A 21,076-nucleotide genomic window follows, 5' to 3' on the forward strand; every position below is an offset into this window, starting at 1 on the left:
CTCGAGCAGAAATGGCAAGCTGCCCACTGAATTCCCCAATACGGCAATACCCCACGACAAGATACAGTTACCAATACCAAAAATGAAGTACCTCAACATCGGTTGCTCTTATAAAGCTGAAGTCCCTCAGCAACACAACCATGTATTGCAAACTAACTTGTAAGACTAATAAAATACATCCTATATTGGTACAACACAACATCAAAAAAATAACAACACACACAGGATCGATAAGTTGTGAATTTTTTATATCAAGTCTGCATATAATAATATTATAGGCATGCACATACATCAGAATGAATGAGAGATTAAAAGGGTGCAATGACCCTACAACAATTCAATCGTGGAAAATCGTGAGATAAAAATGGCAACTTGACATCCTTGCTTGCCCATCATACATTTTTTTTTACTTCACCAACAGATAGAGGGCTACTACAGTTCTACCATTGGTAGACAACACATTCAGTTCAAATACAATTTCTTCGAGAATACAGCTTGTTGAATACAATCCACATACTGCTCTCATAATAGAACTGCAACTTTACCAAGAGATCTTCATAAGGGATTCAGATTCTAACTACTATTGAAGATCAACCGTTATTATCAACACTAGGAACGCAGTGAGATATATACTACCCGTTCCAATTTCATCTCATTTATTTTGTATCAATTACTTTCCATTCTTTTCTTATTTTCCTTTTTCTTTTCCTTCATTTTCTTTTTCCAGGAAATGAGCTTATTCAAAGCTCAACCAGCCTACTGAGCAATCTACACCCAATATATCCATAATCGGTCCATTTCCTCGTTTACACAGCAGACAGCTAATCACAGACTTTGTCACAATGTCACGTCTAAAACAAAGTTACTCGTGCACATTGTTCTGAAATATCCAAATCCATGCTCATTTTGCCGCAAGACATCTGAATTCGCAACAACTAGCCAAGCACCTGATCTAAACTGATGTGGTTGGAGGATGCACCCCTTTCCTCTTTTTGCAATTCAAAACACTTCAGGCAAAGTATATCCAAACAAAAAGTCTCTACATAGTCAGCATAAAGGACACACCGTCCACATTGGACGCACCGTGGAATACAGATTGTGCAAGCCCGACATGATTGAGGAGAAGACTGTCTCACTTCACAACAATCTACTGGACAATCATATACAAGCCTCAAGTTTTCACACCTCGGGCAAATCTCAACATCAATGTCATGGTCATCTTCATCATAAGAAGGGAAGCTGTGTCCATGGTAGATCCGAGGCTTGCTCACTTTTGACCGCACACAATTATCTATATTGAGCAATGCTTTTAACTCTTCAAAATGCTCATGTGTAACATCATAACGACCACCAATTCTTAGATGCTTTAAACCTGGGGCCCCGGAAGACTTGAGTGCCTTTAAACTATCCACAATGCCCCCAATACTAATTCTAGTACATTCTGGCACATTTAGCTGCACATAAAAAAAACAATACATGTGAGCCATGATTGTCAAGTTAAAAATACAAAACTCAAATATAGGCATAACTAAGCATATGTGCTAACATTAACATAATACAAAATAATAAGCATATATCACAAAGAAAAGCAACACGGTATAAACTGAAACATCGCTAAAAGAAAGGAAATCAGTAAACAATTATCCAAGATTTCATGTTGATCCCTGAGTGTAAAACTCAGAAAAGAATTGGCACGAAAAATTATCTCTAGTTTTTGACTTGTGTAGTTTACCTTGTGTCATGTTAAATCTTGTCACAGATTTATCATTAAGTAACATCTTTGTCAGCTACTGTGGAGCTACATAAATTTCACAATAAGAAACTAGAAGTGTCGGGTGTCAGTCTAATCACCGAATTATAGGATCTGTTACTTGGCAATTTAGAAATTAATCAAAATGTATTAAAATGAAAAAGGATTCAACCAAAAGGTAATAAGTCGTCTCATGAAGTGAGTGAGACAAGTGCAGTAAAGTGTGATGACTACAAAAGCCAGTTCAGTTGTTTCCACATAATTACTTAAAGAGTCATAGATGTGCTTGATTTCAAATTTAATGTAGTGTCTCCATGTGATTCTGATTTTCATCAAAAGGAAGCCATTGTTTATATGCGGTGCAATCCTAAATTTTACGTTTCATAATAATTTTCGTTTGTTCATCTAACATCTATTTAGAAATTTCGGTCCACACCAAAATACTAGGATCAGAACAAATCATGGCATTTTCACATTATTATATCACAGTATACCCATTAACTGAAACACCAAGCAAACAAGCAGCGACAAATATATCAGTTCAACAAAATTTTGATATAACAAACCAGGCAAACATTTTTTTTTTCTGTTTGATCGGTAGAACTCATTTGATTTCTACCTTACCTTCAACAGGGAAAATGTGATTTCACAAATCATGGCATTTACCCAAATTCTTCCTGCTTACTAAATCCAAATCTAAGTAAGACGGTCTTCTTCTATATGTGTCTCTCAGTGTGAATCTGTGAGTATTAATATACGAGTATACATTCGCACAAACAAATAAAGACACGGCCAAGCAACTAATAAAACATGCCGTTTACCACACCCAATTTGAGACCATGTCATTATTAAGGCAGCTTAAGACACATCAAACAGAAACCAGAAGCAAGCAACAAGATACCTAAACGTATACATACAACAAAGCAGGAAACATACTACAAATAAGAGTACATGCTAGAAAGCAAGAACAACGATAAATATGAATGTGTTAATAATTACCATTGTTAGTCTTGGATTGGATTGAAGCACACATTTCAAGCCAACATCAGTGACTCTCGAACATTTCACAAGACTCAAGCTCTGCAAGTTTCCTTGAGCTCTGCCTGTTAACCTTACAAGACCATCATCCTCAATCCTCTCATTCAAAGGCTGATGTATACAAATATTCCTCCACAAAAGTGGGTCACCGTAAACTGCAGAACGAAATGACTTGCAGACTCTTTCAACATTAAGAAGATCCTGTACACTCATATAACCGAAAGCAAAAAATAAAGCTTCGTGTGCATCTCCACTAGAACAGCTTCCACTAACTTCCTCCAAGATTTCTTTATTAGGAATGTTACTAGCCCCAGCTCCAGTCGTGGGGGACAGACCATTGGATATTTGTTGTATCTGTATCACTCCTTTCTTCTCTACCCAGCCATCAAACCCAACAGCATCTTCATTATTATTATTAAAACACTCATACATTCCAATATCCCCAAAGACAGGGAACATGACAGTTTTATTATTATTATTATTACTATTATTCCATACAGAATTCAATGCATCGATTTGAAAATAATCAAACCAACACCCAGTAATTGCACCAAAAGTAGCAGCCACATTCATACCAAAAGGATCTGATGGCAATAAATCAATAATATCATTCGGCTCTCCTTGATGATGATGATAATGATTATCCTCCATTAGAAAACGGTCCCCACCACCGCCACCGCCAAATTTCATTGACGAATCCGGTGGAAATACTGAAGTCATTCTACTCTAATTAAATTAATTAATTAATTAAAACCCTAAAACAAATAAAATTTTGATCTCTCAATTTCGGATAGCAAATTAAAAAAATATAGCACCAAAATTTCACAGAGATTCCCCGGAGCTTAGTAATAAATAAATAAATAATAATTGAATATTTTTTTTTTTTTTATGGAAAAGAATTAATTGGAATACCTCTTAAAAGAAACCCTAACAAACAACCTTCAAGGAACGATCACCGAGTGATCGAACCTGGTGGAGACAGGATATATATAGATATTGGTGGATTGGGAATGGAGAGGGGGGAAGATTTGGGAGGATGAATTCAGGAAGAAGAAAAGGAGAAGGATTGAAGGAATGAAAGAGGAATATAGAGGAGAAACCCACACGTGTCTAGTTTCGTGGAAAGAGGAGACTACGTGTACGTACTAAATATATATATATACTACTACAACTTCATCGGCCCGTAAACATGTGGCGCGAAGCCGAGGGTATATATGTAATAATGTATTTAACCGTTAACTCATTCACTTTGGGCCCAAGTATAATGCTATACGGCCCATAAGTTAAATGCTTGGATCAAGTGCAGTAGCGAGGCAGCAATATTGCTCCGAGTGGACTCTAGAGCCAACCACCTGTCAGTAAAATCAGAAAGCCAGCTAGGCAAAAGCCATGGAAAATCTTGACAAAAGAGAAAACGTGCAGAGGCGGGTTCATGGAGAGGAAAATCAACAGTGTTCAACCATAGCCCACTGTTTTGAGCAACACTATAAATTTTGATTTAGTTAGAAATACAAATAGTCTTTCATTAAAATCAATGTTATTAGTAGAGTAGAAATAAGGTTGAAAAATTTGGAATGGTACGGTTTATGTTTATCAGTGGCAGCCTTTCATTACCACCGACTTCACGCCGGAATCACGTACTCAGTGGAGAAGGAGAGGAGAAATTCCATTTTGTTTTGATATAAGAGAAGGGACAAATTAGGAAGTCGGAAATAAGTTCAGTTACTGCTAAGCGGGCTTTCAAATTATGCTGTAGTATAGTTGTATCCGCAACAAACAATGTAAGGTCAGAGTGCAATACGACACAAACACATTTCTTTGAATCAGCAACCAAACTCACCAAGTCATAACAACTCCACAGTACGATGTCCTTTTAGACGAAGTATTACAACTCCGCTGTTTCGATAATTTTACTATAATATCTATCCCAATTCCCAACTTATATGAGAAAGAGTGACGAAGTTGGCTTATTACGCGTACATAAACATATATATATATATATATATATATATATATATATATATATATATATATATAGGGCTGTTGTCCTATTGGCTTCAAGATCTTCTAGTATTGAAAATGAACGTTTTGTAGTTTTTTCCCGCTCCTTGACTTTGACATGTCAGCTATTTTAATGTAGGTGTGAATCAAAGACTGATAGGAGTTGAGAAACAGCCTCAGTATAATTGTATGAAATGTTTAGTACCCAATCTTTCGTTTATAAAGGGCACGGCCTTTATAAAAATAGTATTTTGCCTCGAGCTGGATATTTTGAGGCCTGAATAACAATTCAAGCACAGCTTGTTCCCACAAAAAAAATGTGCTATAGGCCAAAAGCCATGCATCCAAAGGAGGCAAAATCAGAAGAAATATATATTGATACAAGTCATATGATCTGGAAATACGCTCCCAAGGCCTTATGTTAAATTTCATTACAAATGCTACTGTTTGCCATTACATCATAAGCTCGCAGATCTGACAAAAAACAAAAGGGCAGTATTCTTTTTATTTTGGAAGATCATTTGCTATATATACTTTCTGGGACCAGTCTGAGTACATCTGCCCAGCATACCTGCCAATGTGATCTTATAACTTGTCAAACCATTTACAGGGTGGGCGGAATCCATATGTAGCCATGTGTTTGGACATAACCGGCCTTTGCTAGCAGCTCGTCTGCTTCCACTGGACCTCGGCTACCAGGTTTGTATGGAAGAGGCTTCAATTCACCTCTATCAATTTTGTGTAGCAAAGGAGTGAATATCTCCCACGCCGCCTAATGACAAAAAACTTGTCAGCATGAGGCCACCAGTGATTAAAATTGAGGCGTGTTTGAACTGTGGAAGGTTTTCCCATGTAAAAATTCCTTTTTAATAGGAAATGTTGGATAAAACTCCTAAATTAGTACGAACTCTTTCACCACTTAGGTTTTTTTTTTGATAATTTAGCTTTTATTCCATTGATTCCCTTAAATCCCCTTTTTCCCAATGATGGCGGGATTCGAACCCAAGACCTTTGGGCCCAACCTCCCAAGTAGGGCAGAGAATCGGGTCGGCTACCCGACCTCGGGTTCGGGTCAATTTTCATATCCGTTATTCGGGTAGGATTCGGATTCGGGTATGTTGGGGTCGGATATAATTTGTGGACTTTTTTTGAATTTTTAGTGTTATCCGATCGGGTTCGGGTCGGGTTCGGGTATTAAATTTCGGATTTAATCCGGTTCGGATTCGGATATTGTGAAACTATTCGGATTCGGATATAGCCATATCCGACCTGATCCCTGCCCTACTCCCAAGTCTTACGCAGTAGGCCACTGGACACCTTCAAAAAGGGAGGGGCCTGACAGACAACCACACCACCAGAAGAATTACAATTTCATATATTCTCCCATTCTGCATAAAGGAACCAAAACAAACAGGCCACTTATATTTTTGCAGAATGAAGGACTTAAATTAGGCGTCAACTCTACACAAAACCCATTAAAGTAGAACTGGTAATCAGTATATAAAGAGTCGTAATTGTGAGGGAAATTTTCAATAAGTGTGGGGACTAGAAGTTTCTGGTTGAAATAAAAGCTCTCGAGTAGAAAGAGTTCACACTAAAACCAACTAACCACCAAGATTTCAGCCAAGATTTTCTTTGAAATGTGTGGAAATGATTGCCAGAAATCAAACACACCCTTAGTTACTTGTCTTACAAGGTACTTACCTTTAACTCGTCCCTGCGGACAAAATGCTGCTGATCTCCGCGTATTCTGAAATAAAAAAAATTAAAATACAGTCAATTCTACAAGGCTGATCTTCATGTTTCCTGTGTATAATAGCTTCGCTAGTCACAGTGACACAATCCCAGACACGAACACATTTAAGCACGTTAATGTGTTTGTGACTTTGTGTAAAACATATTATTACAACATATGAAAAAGAATTATAGACTTAGTAACATACGTATCCAGAATTAAGCGCTCGTAAGCCTCTGGAATCGCAACTCCTTGGTAGCGTTGCCCATAAGAAAGGTCTAGTTCACTCTGTATTGTTGACATTTCTAGTCCAGGTTGTTTGACCTGAAGGAGAGAGAGCAGCCAAATGACCAGATATATCAAAATTATAGGAAAATAAATAGCTTCAGTTCTCTGTACAACTTGTAACATAAAACCAGAAATGAGCAGGTAAGGTAAGAATTGGTAGAAATGGAGCAATCACTGTGGGCTGTGGCAGTTCTTGTACCAAATACTCTAAAAATTTGGTCAGCGTAGGTAAGTATACTATCTGGGGAGTAGGATAAGACGAAGGGAGTGGGTCCATTTTGGTTGGTACCTTAAGATCAAGTACTTTTCTTACCACTACTAAAGATTGACCATAGACTCGGTCTTGGACTTAATATAGTGAGACGAGTATGAAGCAATGTTATCAGACCTGGCCCGGACCTTGACCCAGCAAGGGGACCGGGTCACTGGGTTGGCGGTTCAACCAGTGGGTTGAACTGCACAAGTATTATTATATATTTCTAAACTAATCTACACAAACAGAAACAATGTTTCCTCTCCACTGGATAGCGCGTGTTGTATTTTACCGAGATTCCCAAGTTCGAACCACCCACCTAGCAACTTTTGTTTGTTTTTAAAACTTTATTTTCATACAAACAGCATATTAAATTTGAATTTTGAGGAGGAAGTTTACATCAACAACACTAGGTAGATGCAGTGGCATGTTTACTGATGAGCAACTGGGGTGACCAAGGTTCGAGCTAGGCTGGTTGTCAAAATTGGTTTTGGAATTTCTAAGATTTTCACAACTGGGTTAGTGGTTGGTCCACTAGTTGAACCGTCCGATTGAACTGGGTTTGACAAAAACCGCCCGAGTTAGCCGGTTTGTGACTGAGTCATATGCTTAAACGATTTGATAGTAGACCCAACCCGGTTAAGAGACCGGTTCACCAGTTTATCGGGTCAAACCGCCGAGCCAGCTAGCATAGTTAGTTTGGGTGATGATACCAAAGGTCTAGTGTACCCCGCCAACATTACCAAGTTATTGATCTCGTTTAAAACAGGCCTGCCAATCAGAAAATAAAAACTAATATATATTATCTTACTACTTATAAAAATCTGAGGTCGAATGAACAGTATTTTCACCTCTGGCATTAGGGCAAAACGGTTATTTAGCTATTTTCATTTTATTTTTTTCACTGCTTTTGTCATTTTGTAGGGGCAAAATGGTAATTTTCAATTTTTTTAATTGTGCAGCATCGATTGGCTATGTTCTGAGAAAGTTGAACACATGGGTGCCTAACAGTAATTTCATAGATTTTATCTTTTAAAAACAACAGTGGGGCCTCTATGTTGGGAAGTGGAAAATAGATAATAATTGAATAAATGTCAATAGAGAATACTTGATGGCTTGTTCCTTGATGTTCTACATATTTGCCTTGCTTGGATTTTTTGTTATTTAATATAAATTGTAATGAAATGTTGTAAATTCATTTACACAATTAAAACTACCATAAATATATCACCACCTAAATACGTCCAAAACTTGAAAGACTACTAAATAGACATTCAAGTTCAGCCAATATAAATTCTTATGTTTTGTACCAGGAGGAGATTTATGAGGTTATTGACAACATAATTATTTTATTCCTCATGCTTCTAAAAGTTTAAATGTTCATTGTTTAACCGACTTTACTATACAACCTACTTGATATTGGGCTTCATCACCTAAAAACAAACTTTGTCGTCTATTAATTACCTTAACAAATGACATACACCAAAAGAGATTTCCCACCACGATTCCTACATATGAACCCTTACCAATACATCACTCTTTAATAGGTTAATTATTCCAACACATTCTTATCAATGCACTGCACTTAAGTTGGATAATTACTCTGACTTCTTTTATATATCTCCGACCAGTAATCTAATACACTGACCATATTATACCCCACCACATGCAGAGAACTTATCCACTTAAAACCTTTTTAACTCAGTTTCCATTCTACTTCTGCCGCTTATTGCATGTATATAATTATATACTAACTACGATTTCTGCCCATTACCTACCCACTTGCAATTTATACAAACATTGCAAACCCCAAATACCTCTGCAAATGGCGACCCTTCAACATTATTGCATTAACGAAATTAATACGACTGATGGAGATTGGAAAATTATAGTTAGAGTGGGTAGAATAACAACTAATTACCCCACAAACGAAATAATGACTTTAGATATATTGATCATCGATGAACATGTAAGTGCCACATATAACTATACTTTCACAGCCCTAACATAATACATAACAATTTTTAAATTACTACAACTGTCATACATAACAGGAACATCAAATACACGCAAAAGTACCTAAACAAAGCGACAATTGTACAAATGCAGATTTACCAAATGGAACGATTTTCTCCATTCAAAATTAGTGGAATATATAACCTTACCTCTCATGGATATATCATCTACTTCAAATTGAGCATTATACATTGAAAACTATGAAAACCAAACCCATAGACTTTCTATAATATGGATTTTCATTTGTTAACTTTTATCAGTTGTCAACAAAAATCGATATATAACAAATACCTTACAAATAACAAAATATCCAAGTATTCAGAAAATTCTTAAACGTACTTCAAACCCTATTTCATTTGTTTTTCTTATTGTTGTTTGTCTGATATCATTAGACATATCTATATATGGGGAGAACTGCGGAACAAAAAAAAAGGAAATAAATTGTATTGAGGGAAATAGAGCTCCAAAATGAAAAGTTGGTTATTTTTGTTAAATCCTAAAGGCTCTTACTTTATTCATGCGCCAACTATTTTTATCTATTTTTGCAAGGGCTACGTGATAAAAGTAGCATTATGAGGAAACTGTGCAAAACAACTTCACGACCAAACGGTCCACAACCATCTGGACAAAGCAATTCTCATCGTAACTTCTACAACTATTAAATATGTTAACGGTATATGAATATATTCAAAAAAAAAAAAAATCTTATATTTATATACTTAATCCATTCTCGCTCGTAACAAAACCCAGTGTACTGTAGATAAATATGCAATTTCATCAATGGTTGCAGCAAAAGGATTTATCTAAATCTTGAAATTCTAGAAGTTGCAAATGTTCCGAACAAGTAATTTTCAACCACAAAAACATATTTGAACAAGAACATGTATATATGTAAAACAAGTAAATTTTTATCCACAGTTCATTTAGTAACAAGTACATTTTTTCTAGCTGAGAAAAGTTAACAAATAAAAATTCACATTTTGGAAAGTCTATGGGTTTGGTTTCCATAGTTTTCAATGTATAGTGCGCCATTTGAAGTAGAGATGATATATCCATGAAAGGTGAGTTACATATTTCACTGATTTTGAATGGAGTAAATCAGTTCCATTTGGTAAACATGTTTCTCTACAATTGTCGCTTGAACTTCACTATGAACTGTTTATGTATTTTTGCATGTATTTGATGTCCCTGTTATATATGACAGTTGCAGTAATTTAAAAATTGTTATGTATTATGTTAGGACTGTAAAAATATAGTTATATGTGACACTTATATATTCACCGATGAGCAACATATCAAAAGTCTTTATTTCATCTGTGGTGTAATCAGTTGCTTCCTAGAGTCTACTCACTCTAACTATAATTCTCTAATCTCCATCAGTGGTATAAATTTTGTTAATGCAATGGCATTGAAAGGTGACCATTTGCGGAGGTACTTCGGATTTACAATATTTGTATAAATTGCAAGTGAGTAGTTAATGGGGTTGGAATCGTAGTTAGAATATATTTATATATATGGAATAAACGACAGAAGTAAAGGAAACTAAGTTAATTTTTTTTGAAGTGGGTAAGTTATTTGCATATTGTGGGGTATAATATGGTCAATGTATTATGTATTGGATTATTGGTTGGAGATATATAAAACAAGTCATAGTAATTATCCAACTTAAGTGTGTTGCATTGGTAAGGGTGTGCTAGTAATTATCCAACTAAAGAACGATGCATTGGTAAGGGTTCATATGTAAAAAGCGTGGTGGGAAATCACTTTTGGTATATGTTATTTGTTAAGGTAATTAATAGACGGCAAAATTTGTTTTTAAGTGAGGAAGCCCACTATCAAGTAGGTTGTATAGTAAAGTTGGCTAAACAGTGAACATGTAAACTTTTAGAAACATAGGGAACAAAATAATTATGTTGTCAATAGCCTCTTAAATAGAGTCCTCCAACTGGTACAAATCAGAAGAATTTACATTGGTTGAACTTGAATGTCTATTTAGTAGTCTTTCAAGTTTTGGACGTATTTAGGATTGAAGACACTGAATTTATTGAGAAGAGGAGTTTGAGCTATTTTAGAAGAAAAAGGACTGGACACACTCCAGGATATACCTCTTCATTACTAAGGACTTATATTTATAGTTGACTATATTCCTGACTTCAAACATTATGAGATACAATACATAATAGTAGTTGCTAGAAAGAGAATCCATAATAATAGTAACTAAAAAATGTGGAAGCAATTCTCATGCTTATCTTTTTAGATACTATTCTTATGCATATCTTTCTAGAAACTCATATATTATTATGTATGGTATTTCATAATGTTTTTAAAGTCTGGAATATAGTTGTAAACTATAAATATAAGTCTTTCGTAATGAAGAGGCATAATCTTGGTCCAGTCCTCTTTCCTCTGTAATAGCTCAAACTCCTCTTCTCAATAAATTCAGTGTTTGTCTTTAGTCCTAGTATTCAAGTTTCCTTATGTGTTCTACTACCAACATGGAGGTCCCCACCAATTGACAAAATTTTTAAAATATTTAAAATGTGAAATTACCGTTCTACCCCCTTATGTTCAATTTTCTCAAAACATGGAGGCCCAGTGATGTTGACACAATTGGAAAAAAAAACAATTTAAAAACAGTAAAATTACTGTTTACCCCTACAAAATGACAAAATAAATAATAATAAGCTGCGAAATGACTTTTCTGCCCCTTGTGACAGACATGAGAACTGAGAAGTACTATTCATACGACCCCAGATTCTTTATACTATTTAGATTTAGAAGCTTTTTTTATTATTTTGTCTTGGCATGTACACTTTTGGGTTTCCAAGACAAAGATGGTACTTTTTATTGAGATAGTATATTATTATTATTATTATTATTTATTAATACAAGATTTCTACAAGAAAGTTTTAATCCATAGTACGCAGATTCAACATAGTGAACATCTTCGTGATAAAAAAAAATGAGTGACATTTTCACTAGAAGTAGTTGAGAACTCAAAACCATCTCACATTTGTTCGATTTTCTTGGTTATCCCCCCCCACCGCGCATTGTCATATCTACCAAAATCATCCCTGAATCTATCGTAGGTCCACTTTTGGAATTGCAATGGAGACTTATATTATTTTATTTTATACTATTTTCTGGGAGGAGGTGGCAAGTCAAAAATCGCAAAATGAAAAGAAGTAACTTGTTCCGAACAAAAAACAAACGAGTCATTAGCATTTATAATCCTTGACAAAATATAGAAAGATTGGGTGTAACCTCGAGTCAAAAACTTACTGTAAGTTTCATGTACATGGCTTCTAAAGGCTGAAGCCGTATAACAAACTCATTTCTCCCTTGTTTCTTACCTGCGTAAACAGAAACTTAAATATAAGGCATTCCTTCATATCATTCTTAAACAGAGATAACTATTTGAAAAACTAGCTTGCAGTTAAGACATAATACTATGAAGCAACTAGCTAAATCTTTAAGTGTAGATTATAAATTGCTAAACAATCTTCCTCTACTTGGAAATTCTAATTGCTTCAGATATTGATTTAAGAATAAAATGAAAAAAAGCTGGCATAGTGAGCAGCAGACTACTAAGCAGTCAAAAGTGGGATGAATCGCTACTCAGATGGAGGCTGATATTTTGGATAGAATATCTACTAATTGACACTTGCTGCACTAATCAGCTCTATATTAGTAACTGAATGGCTTATCCGCTTTGTCTTACCAATAGTTGTAGCATTTCAGGTGTCTCAACTCTCAACTGTTTAGTTCCTTAATACAATATAACCACAACCATTAATCTTTTGCAGTTTTGGTTCCAGTTCTGTACGTAGAGGAACAATTACAGACATTAGAATCGTAGATACGTATCATTCTGGTTGATATAACTGTGCAATCAACACCAAATTACCAATAGTCGAAACTAATGATCATGGACCACCCTAGACCCAAAGCCAGTACACCGAAGTACCCCCATCTAAACACAAAAGGGTCACTAAAAACTACCAAAGAAGAAAGGAAAGCAAGAAAACTGAAAATTACAAGAAACTGAAAATTAAAACACCACCAAACAGTCCATAGTAGCCTGTAAAAACCACCTCCCAAGGTGGTACCCTTTTATCCCTCGAATACTCGAAATCGAGTGTTGGTTTGTTTCGTATTCCTCCTCATCCAAGCCGTCATAATGACCACAGGATGGCTAGCCTCCTGCCTATTTATGGGGTAGGACCGTCCTACCTATAGAGAGACAAATTATGCGACCAGTTACTTGCAAACTTCAGAGAATTCTAAAACCGGCCTGTTGATTGATTCAACTCAAAATGACTCTGAGTCCTTTAGCAAGTTCACCATTAACCCCATCTTCCCTCCTTCCACCACCACCGGTCACTTTCAACACCACCCACACCGGTCGTCGCCACTCCCATATCTCTCTCTTTGTTCCCCTTTTCTTTTTCTTTTTCTTTTACTTTTTCTTTACTCAATTTAACTCTTTCATATAGTTTGGTAAAATATGTGTTCTTTGATTACATCCATGTATCACTTCAAATTGTTAGCATCTAATTTTTTGATGCTATGTTGTTATAATCTCAAATTTGTTAATTGTTTGGTGGAATGGAATTGGGGATTCTTTGTTTCGACTAAAATAAAATAGTCAATAAATATGATGACCGGATTCCATTGGACGATGGCCGGTGCAGTGGGTAGCTGCTTTGGAGGTGCAAGGCACCTTTGTTCAGAACTTAGAAGAAGATGAATTGACTCATTGGGTTTTACTTTTCCTGATATTGTTACTATTGAATTGGAAGTTGGAACCTTTAAAATAGGTGAGGAAGTCACTCTTTTTTGTCTCTCTATGGGTAGGATAGTCCTACCCCCATAAAGGGGCAGGACGCTAGCAATCCTCTAATGACTATCATCCGTCCAAAATCTTATATTAATTAGTTGTGGAAGTGTAACAAAATCTCATAACTTCCCAATTCCTCTAAACAAAACTACAGTCTGTCATTAACAATCAAAAACTGAATGCAATGGATTGTTTTTGGCTTAGAGAAGCCTTGTTTATGTTTGCTTGCTGATCAAGCAACTTAATATGGAAAACTGGAACCAAACAAAATGAAATCACGTGCTAAAAGATAAAAAAAGGAAGGATTTCTGGGTAATCAAAGATCCATTCTAACAAAGAACTTTAAGTAAAAAACCATGCTTAGATGAGGAAGTTGATTTGCTAGTTAAGCAACCTAAACAAAGACCTGGCACTATCAGTTATGCGACTTGCATCAGTATCATCTAACCGTATTTATGTTTCTAAATGATACCTCCCACATGTACCGTTGTCTGTTTGTATCTTATATTCTTATCCTACATGGTTCGCTACTGCACACTGTAGCTATCTATACACTCTTCAGTGTTCTCTCTTCGATATTCTCCCTAAAGTCTGTGCCACCTGTTAGCTACTGCACACTGTAGCTATCTATACACTCTTCAGTGTTCTCTCTTTGACATTCAGAGCTCCCTAAAGTCTGTGCCACCTGTTCTGCAGGGCACTGGTTTAGTGGTAGATTTGTGGTTTCAGACTAACAAGTGTAGTAGGATCCATTTACCCCTTCACTTGCTATGATGACACAACAGGTTAAACGTAATAAACTAATAATATAATGGTGATTTTCAACTTTTTTAACCGTTACATTAAAGTCACAAACTTCTACTTTCTCCCTGGTTTTATAAAGTCTCGTGCTGAGGTCTGAGGGGGGATCAACCAATCAGCTCAATTTCAAACTCAATGCTGGCTTGAAAAGGAAAAAATTAAATTAAAAAAATTAAATATAAACAATATTAATAGAGAGAGAGAGAGAGAGAGAGGCAGGATGAATGAAAAGCTAAAGAATGTACTTGAATCAAAATGAATTAACCATACATCTGAAGATGTCACCAGGTACTTCCTTAAATTGGACACGAATCTCCGCCTTCCTTGAATTTAAAGCTTTCCCTGCCTTGAGTATAAAAGGAACACCTGCGAGAAACTATATATTGTTAACTACAGCGCTAAAATTCCTAATCACATAGAGACACCCCCTCAGGTCATAGTACATATACGACCAATATGATATGTATCTGCTGGCTACAGAAGAAATATAGAAAGTTTATTTCACCTTCCCATCTTTCATTGTGTATTCGCAGAACCACAGTAGCAAAAGTTGGGGTGTTTGAGTGGTCTGAAACAGTTGAGTCATCTGTGTAGCCCTCATATTGTCCAAGAACAACTTCTTCATCCTCTATGGACATAACTGACTGAAGCACCTGAAATATGTCGTCATTAAAAAAGTAAGGATATGGTCCTATTCTCCCAAAGATAGCTTCCAATAATAATAAATAAATAAACTTTATGTTCTACATAAATTGATCTGAGGGTGTGAGAAGCTTATAGCTTTGGAGATTTTGGGCAGGTTTAAATTGTGTTTCTGTGTTGGATAGGTCCAAAGGATCAAATCCGACAATTAAAAAACAGAAACAAGGTTATATTCCAAAAGTTCCAGTCTTTGCGTGACACAGGTTATGGTGGCAGTTAGGAAAGACTTGGGACTCTCTAGCATGCTTATTAAAGGCTATATCAACAACATCATGGCCAAGTGGTATGTTCCTAATCAGTTGGGTGTTAGAAGCAGCATCTTGGATACTGCCTGACTTCATAGGTAAATTAAACTCTATCATAAAGAGTCTCCTATTAGAAGTCCAGGTATAAGAGGAGTGATCCTAATCTTCAGAGACAATAGAGCTGAAATTGATGGTGTCTATTCTACTAGTTTGGGCATAGGTGTAATTGTATAAATAACAAAGCCGACATGGCACGGGTATTCGAAATGGAGCTTTGCTACAGGATGGAACAGGCTACAGCTTGTTCAAGGATGCAGCAGTTGAGCATTACTCACATATGGTGCAAGGCGAACTTAAGAGCCGACTTTACTGTGAGGTATAGCTCAAGGTTGAAAAATGGCCAGGACACTTGGAGAAACAATAGACTTGATCTCATTTCTAGGTTGGAATAGCCTTACAGGTATTACTACAGAATAAGTTAGGAAACTTATTTTGTAAATCTTGTAATTTCTGTTTAAATTGGTTCTAATAAAGGATGGGCTTAATGCTCTCCCACCACTGTATCAATATTTCCTTTTTCTTTAAATTTTCATATGCCTATCTTGCTTGCCAAAAAATTAATAAATAAAATAAAATAATAGTAAAAAATAAAAATGGAAGCTTATAGATCCATTTGCATTAGGGGAGAAGTGTAAGACCACCCCCCGCCCCCCCTTTCAACTCATTAAGTTATTGTTTACACTAGGGAATGAACTATTTGATAGAATCATTGTCACATTGGGTATGCAGTAAATATTGAAAAGGGGCCATAAAACAACATCATTTGGTGGAAGAGGATGAAGAAGCTGAATAAGAAATTCGGTGTAAGAGGAAAAATTGTGAATGATACCTTCACTTTCTCATCGCGGATGTGCTCAGGTCTAAGAGAAACTGGTTTCTCCATAGCAACCAAACAAAGAACCTACAGCAATATTGAATAGTTTGTTAGTACACTCTGAAACAAAGCGTAGAGTTCAAACTTCAATACTTAATATATGCTTCATTGATAAAAGATTATCTTTCTCATTTGAACAAAGGAAACCAACTATATGTTGCGAGTACCCAGCAAAAAAAAAAAAATATATATATATATATATATATATATATATATGTTGTGAGTCCACATAAAAATCATATGCTTTGCTATATAAACAAAGTTTGGAAACAGATTCATGAATCTTTGTGAATATCAAAAGGAAGTACCTGCAGGAGATGGTTCTGTATGATGTCACGAATGATTCTGCAAACCATCATTAAGTTTTAGTTGTCATTTAAGGAAGCAATATTGTAATATTCTAAAATTAATCAACAATTTTGGATACATAGAGCATATGTACAATCCATGTTACAGACAGAAATTGAATAATGCTAGTGACATAAATCAATATCTTGAACACCTTAGCAAAATTTGAGTTTTTGGAAACAAAAGCATACCCATATTCATCAAAATATCCACCACGCCCGTCAGTTCCGAAATCTTCCCTGAAAACAATCTGGAAATTGGAACACCAGTTAAGCATGCATTGAATTTAAGTTGTTACTTGTGTCCGAAAAGATGGGTATGCTTAACATTCTTCAAGTGCAAATTGATGATCAGAATTTCGAAAAAAAGTATTTAAACTTTCATTTCAGTTGTGTTCCATACATAAACCATGACCTACGTATTAGTTTCTGGTAACTATAGCAAAGTCTAACATCTTTAACTAAGGCGGAAAGAAAAAAAACCTGGGGAGAAGAAGCATACTCTACATTACGTAAGACTGAGTAGACGAATGGAACTTATTTATTTTTTATCAATTGTAAAACGAAGGAAACTACTGTCAGTTTCTTTCAAAACCTTGACCACTTGAGTGGAAGAACTACATTTAAGTGCTGACTCCCGAACATTAAGAAATACAATAGCTCTCAAACAATATATCACCTGAATGTTATCAATGTTATCACGGTTCCACAGCGGCAAAAATAAGCGGTTTGCAAAACGGAGCACCAACTGTCAGGTGGAAGCAAAACAAAAGGTAAATACAGAGCAAACAGGTCTTAGAATAAAACACAACTACAATAACAGCAGCAGCAGCAGCAAAAAACAACAACAACCACGATGGTAATAAAAAAAATTTACGGAAGATGTTACCAAGTTTTGCACCAACTCCTTTCCTAAATAATGATCGATACGGTATATCTGTTTCTCCTCAAATAATTCCCCCAGCTGGGAACTCAGTTCCTCTGCAGAGTCTAAATCCTTGCCAAAAGGCTTCTCAACAACAATACGAGTCCAGCCACCATCATCAGCTGAAAAGGAGATAGTAAACATTCATGTAAGTTTACATAGAGATTGAATGTTCTGAAACTCTGGAGAAATGCAGGAATCCATAGTAGGTTCAGAAAAGAAAATGCCTGCCAGAAAATTATCATGGAAAAAATACCTTTCCTATCTTAAGGACAAAAAGAAGAGAGATGGACGCAAGTGGATTAAGTCAAAGACCGTATTGAAGAAAATTAAAGAACCTATAATAAGGTTTTCTTCACACAAGTGTCCACATACAAGTTCTTACAAATGGTACGAAAGAGAATGACAAAATGAAAAACTGAGATTGAGCTTGTTTCGCAAGCCAAGACGCGATGTAAACGACACTAGGCAAAGGAGTAAAATTGAAATTATATTCACCATAAAACTTACAATTATTCATGCAGAATTTTCTGATCATTTTGCTGACAGAAGGATACACTGACGGAGGAAGTGCAAGATAGAAAAGCCTTCGGGAAGTTCCATCTTGACTATTTCTCGAAACTTCATGCTCAGATATATTCTTATCTAACAAGCGAAATCCCTCCTCTCCATCATAAGAACCACTGACATATTTGATCTGCATAAACAAACATCCATAACAACTAAACATCCCATCTTCTTTACCTCAAAGAGATTATCTAAAACAAATATAACATACCAATTGCAAGAAGTTTGATACATCCTCTGAGTCATTTCCTTTCGAAAGATAACTGCAAGTAATATTCAAGAATTAAAATCGTAAAAGTGGTACTACTTATAAGTATTAAGTCAAGCCAATCTCACTCACCCGCGAATACGATCTCTTAGCTCATCATCAGAAATCTTAGTTCTAGCATATCCAAATATATGAACTTCATTTGATTGCAAAAATCCCTGAAGTGCAACAGTAATTTCAGTAACATAAAATATTTGAAGTAAAATAAAAACCCATAAAACAGTAAAACAAAACCTGTCTGTAAAGATTGTAAAGAGCAGGAAAAGTCTTTTTCTTAGCAAGATCACCAGAAGCACCCAAGACAACAATTGACAAGCATCCAGTTTCTGACACGTTATCAACTTCTCCTCTTCCATCTGTAAATGACTCACTCCTTAAATTCTTTTCCGTCGGTGATGATCCACTCGCCATTTTAATCCTATATAGATCTGAGTCAAATCAAAATTTCAAGAATTGAAATATATATATTATATCGAAAAAAAAAAAAAAAAATGTTACGTACCGGTTTAGTTTAGTTTGGTGTAAGTGATCTGATTAGTAGAGTTTAGTTATAATATAGAACTAAAATAGAAGGGATCGGGATAAATGATTCGATCGATTAAATATGTACTGAAAATATGCCCAACTAAACAATTACGCGCGGACCTTGGACCTTAATGGCCCGACTGAATGTCTCAATCGGTCTGTTTTGTGAGATTGATATTTTATAATTTTGAATTGGGTTGGTGAGTGGTTAACTAGTGACCAACAACTCCCTTTTTGTGTCTCGTCTCTTCACTTTCTTACTATCACTGTTTTTTTCGCGGGCAGCCTTGTTTTTTATACTACTTGATCGTCGACACTCGACACCTCTTTTAACTTTTACGGTCTTAGTTATTTTTTAACCAACTCAATATATATGGACTTGTTGCAAGTGCATTCAGTGTGTACCGCGGCCTATGGCCCAGCCCATGATCAACAAAGGCTAAAAGTAGAGAGGAAGCCAGTGTTCTATCTTGACGTCTGGCCTTCTTACCCCCTTTGATTCCAGTATGGCAGTATCAATTCCACTGATTCCACAGTTGATTGACATATTTCTCGTATTGTGCTATTGGTAAGAGAAGCTTTACAATGACACATTATTGGATGGTATACGGTATACATCTCCCAGGTAAAAAAATACACATTGGCTGTACTTGTTTGCCCTACAAATTTGAAAATTTTTCCTTGAAGAAACTAGAACAAAATACGAGCCAAAGATAGATATCCTACCCATTTCCACCACTAGAATAGGATGGAAATACTGCTACAGCTTTGTGGTTATAAAATGGCAGTCTTTACTATATTTCCAATTTTTTTTTTTTTAAGTATTATGGAAGTGAAAATTCAAGTCTAAATTTTTACTGGGAAATGCTTACAAATTTCCAGTTTAAAGAAGGACAACCTGATTCACCAAAACAAATTCTGGTGTTAACTGTTTGCAATTTTTAACACCCCAAAGTCGACCTACCACCAAGAATGACAGAGTACAGCAGAAACAGTAACCATAGAAAAGCAGTAATCATAAAAAACCAGCCCCACAAAACCACAACCTACAACCATTTAAAACGGTTTATAAGTTTCCCAACCGCAGGACTAGAAACTCAACATAATTAAGTTTATTTCCAATCCATGGTATTATTTGGGACTAGTGAATGCCCGTGCCAGTCGGCACTCTAGACACATTGCTTTTGAACAACACCCCAAGAGAGACCATCTCTATGGTAGCATTGTATCGATGATATAACCATTTCCAACAGTTTTATACTTCATAATCATTTCATACACATACTCAAGTGAGTTTAATTATTGCAATTCTATGCATTTCATTTTATCACAAACCAACTCATTACACATACTCTTATACATTCATTAATTTAATACATATCAGAATGAGAATGATGAAAATAAAGGGAGAGAGTCTTCAATTAAGAGCATCATCATTTTTTTTTTTTAAAAATAAAAAAATCCAGCAGAGTCTCCTTTGTATTTTCAACATTTCAAAAACCTAAATCCTGTCATAACCTGAAAATCAAACAATACAATTCTCATAGATCAACCATACCAAAATATATAACTTCATATTTATACATAACACAAATTACTTCTAAAACTAAAAGACAACTCATTAAACATTAAAGAAGACTTTGCATAATTTTTCACCTGGGGCTAATTCTAGTAACGAAAGGGAAAAATAAAATAAAATAAATACTCCACGCCCACTTATCGAGTTCCTCATTTCTCTCATTCTCCTCTCTATGCATACTATTCACACCATTCTGCTACCATATGGATAAATCCGCCATGGAGCAAAGACTACAATCATGTCGCTGAAAAATTATGGCAAT

The 21,076-nt window shown here is 35.6% G+C and overlaps 2 protein-coding genes across 3 annotated transcripts; both read right to left on the reverse strand.

Annotated features, from left to right (window-relative positions):
• Nucleotides 1-227: 227 nt before the first annotated feature.
• Nucleotides 228-3,906, reverse strand: LOC147496976 (F-box protein SKIP14-like). Its single transcript, XM_086559779.1, has 2 exons — nt 2,750-3,906; nt 228-1,454 (listed from the first exon to the last, which is right to left on the reverse strand). Exons 1-2 carry the CDS (start codon nt 3,506-3,508, stop codon nt 936-938), a joined length of 1,278 nt encoding a protein of 425 aa, XP_086415905.1. The 5' UTR covers nt 3,509-3,906; the 3' UTR covers nt 228-935.
• Nucleotides 3,907-5,141: 1,235 nt separating this feature from the next.
• Nucleotides 5,142-19,581, reverse strand: LOC147496977 (glucose-6-phosphate 1-dehydrogenase, cytoplasmic isoform-like). 2 transcript variants are annotated; one of them, XM_086559781.1, is made up of 16 exons: nt 19,213-19,581; nt 18,945-19,138; nt 18,783-18,868; nt 18,654-18,705; nt 18,386-18,572; nt 17,840-17,997; nt 17,630-17,698; nt 17,143-17,201; nt 16,912-16,948; nt 16,559-16,630; nt 15,228-15,375; nt 14,993-15,088; nt 12,364-12,434; nt 6,733-6,848; nt 6,494-6,539; nt 5,142-5,561 (listed from the first exon to the last, which is right to left on the reverse strand). In XM_086559781.1, exons 2-16 carry the CDS (start codon nt 19,119-19,121, stop codon nt 5,394-5,396), a joined length of 1,542 nt encoding a protein of 513 aa, XP_086415907.1. In that variant the 5' UTR covers nt 19,122-19,138; nt 19,213-19,581; the 3' UTR covers nt 5,142-5,393. The 2 variants fall into 2 exon arrangements, with proteins under 2 accessions (XP_086415907.1, XP_086415906.1); XM_086559780.1 differs by having other exon boundaries at nt 18,945-19,128; nt 19,213-19,503.
• Nucleotides 19,582-21,076: the final 1,495 nt, after the last annotated feature.

This window comes from Coptis chinensis, chromosome 5, assembly GCF_015680905.1.
Source record: "Coptis chinensis isolate HL-2020 chromosome 5, ASM1568090v1, whole genome shotgun sequence".
Taxonomy (NCBI): domain Eukaryota; kingdom Viridiplantae; phylum Streptophyta; class Magnoliopsida; order Ranunculales; family Ranunculaceae; genus Coptis; species Coptis chinensis.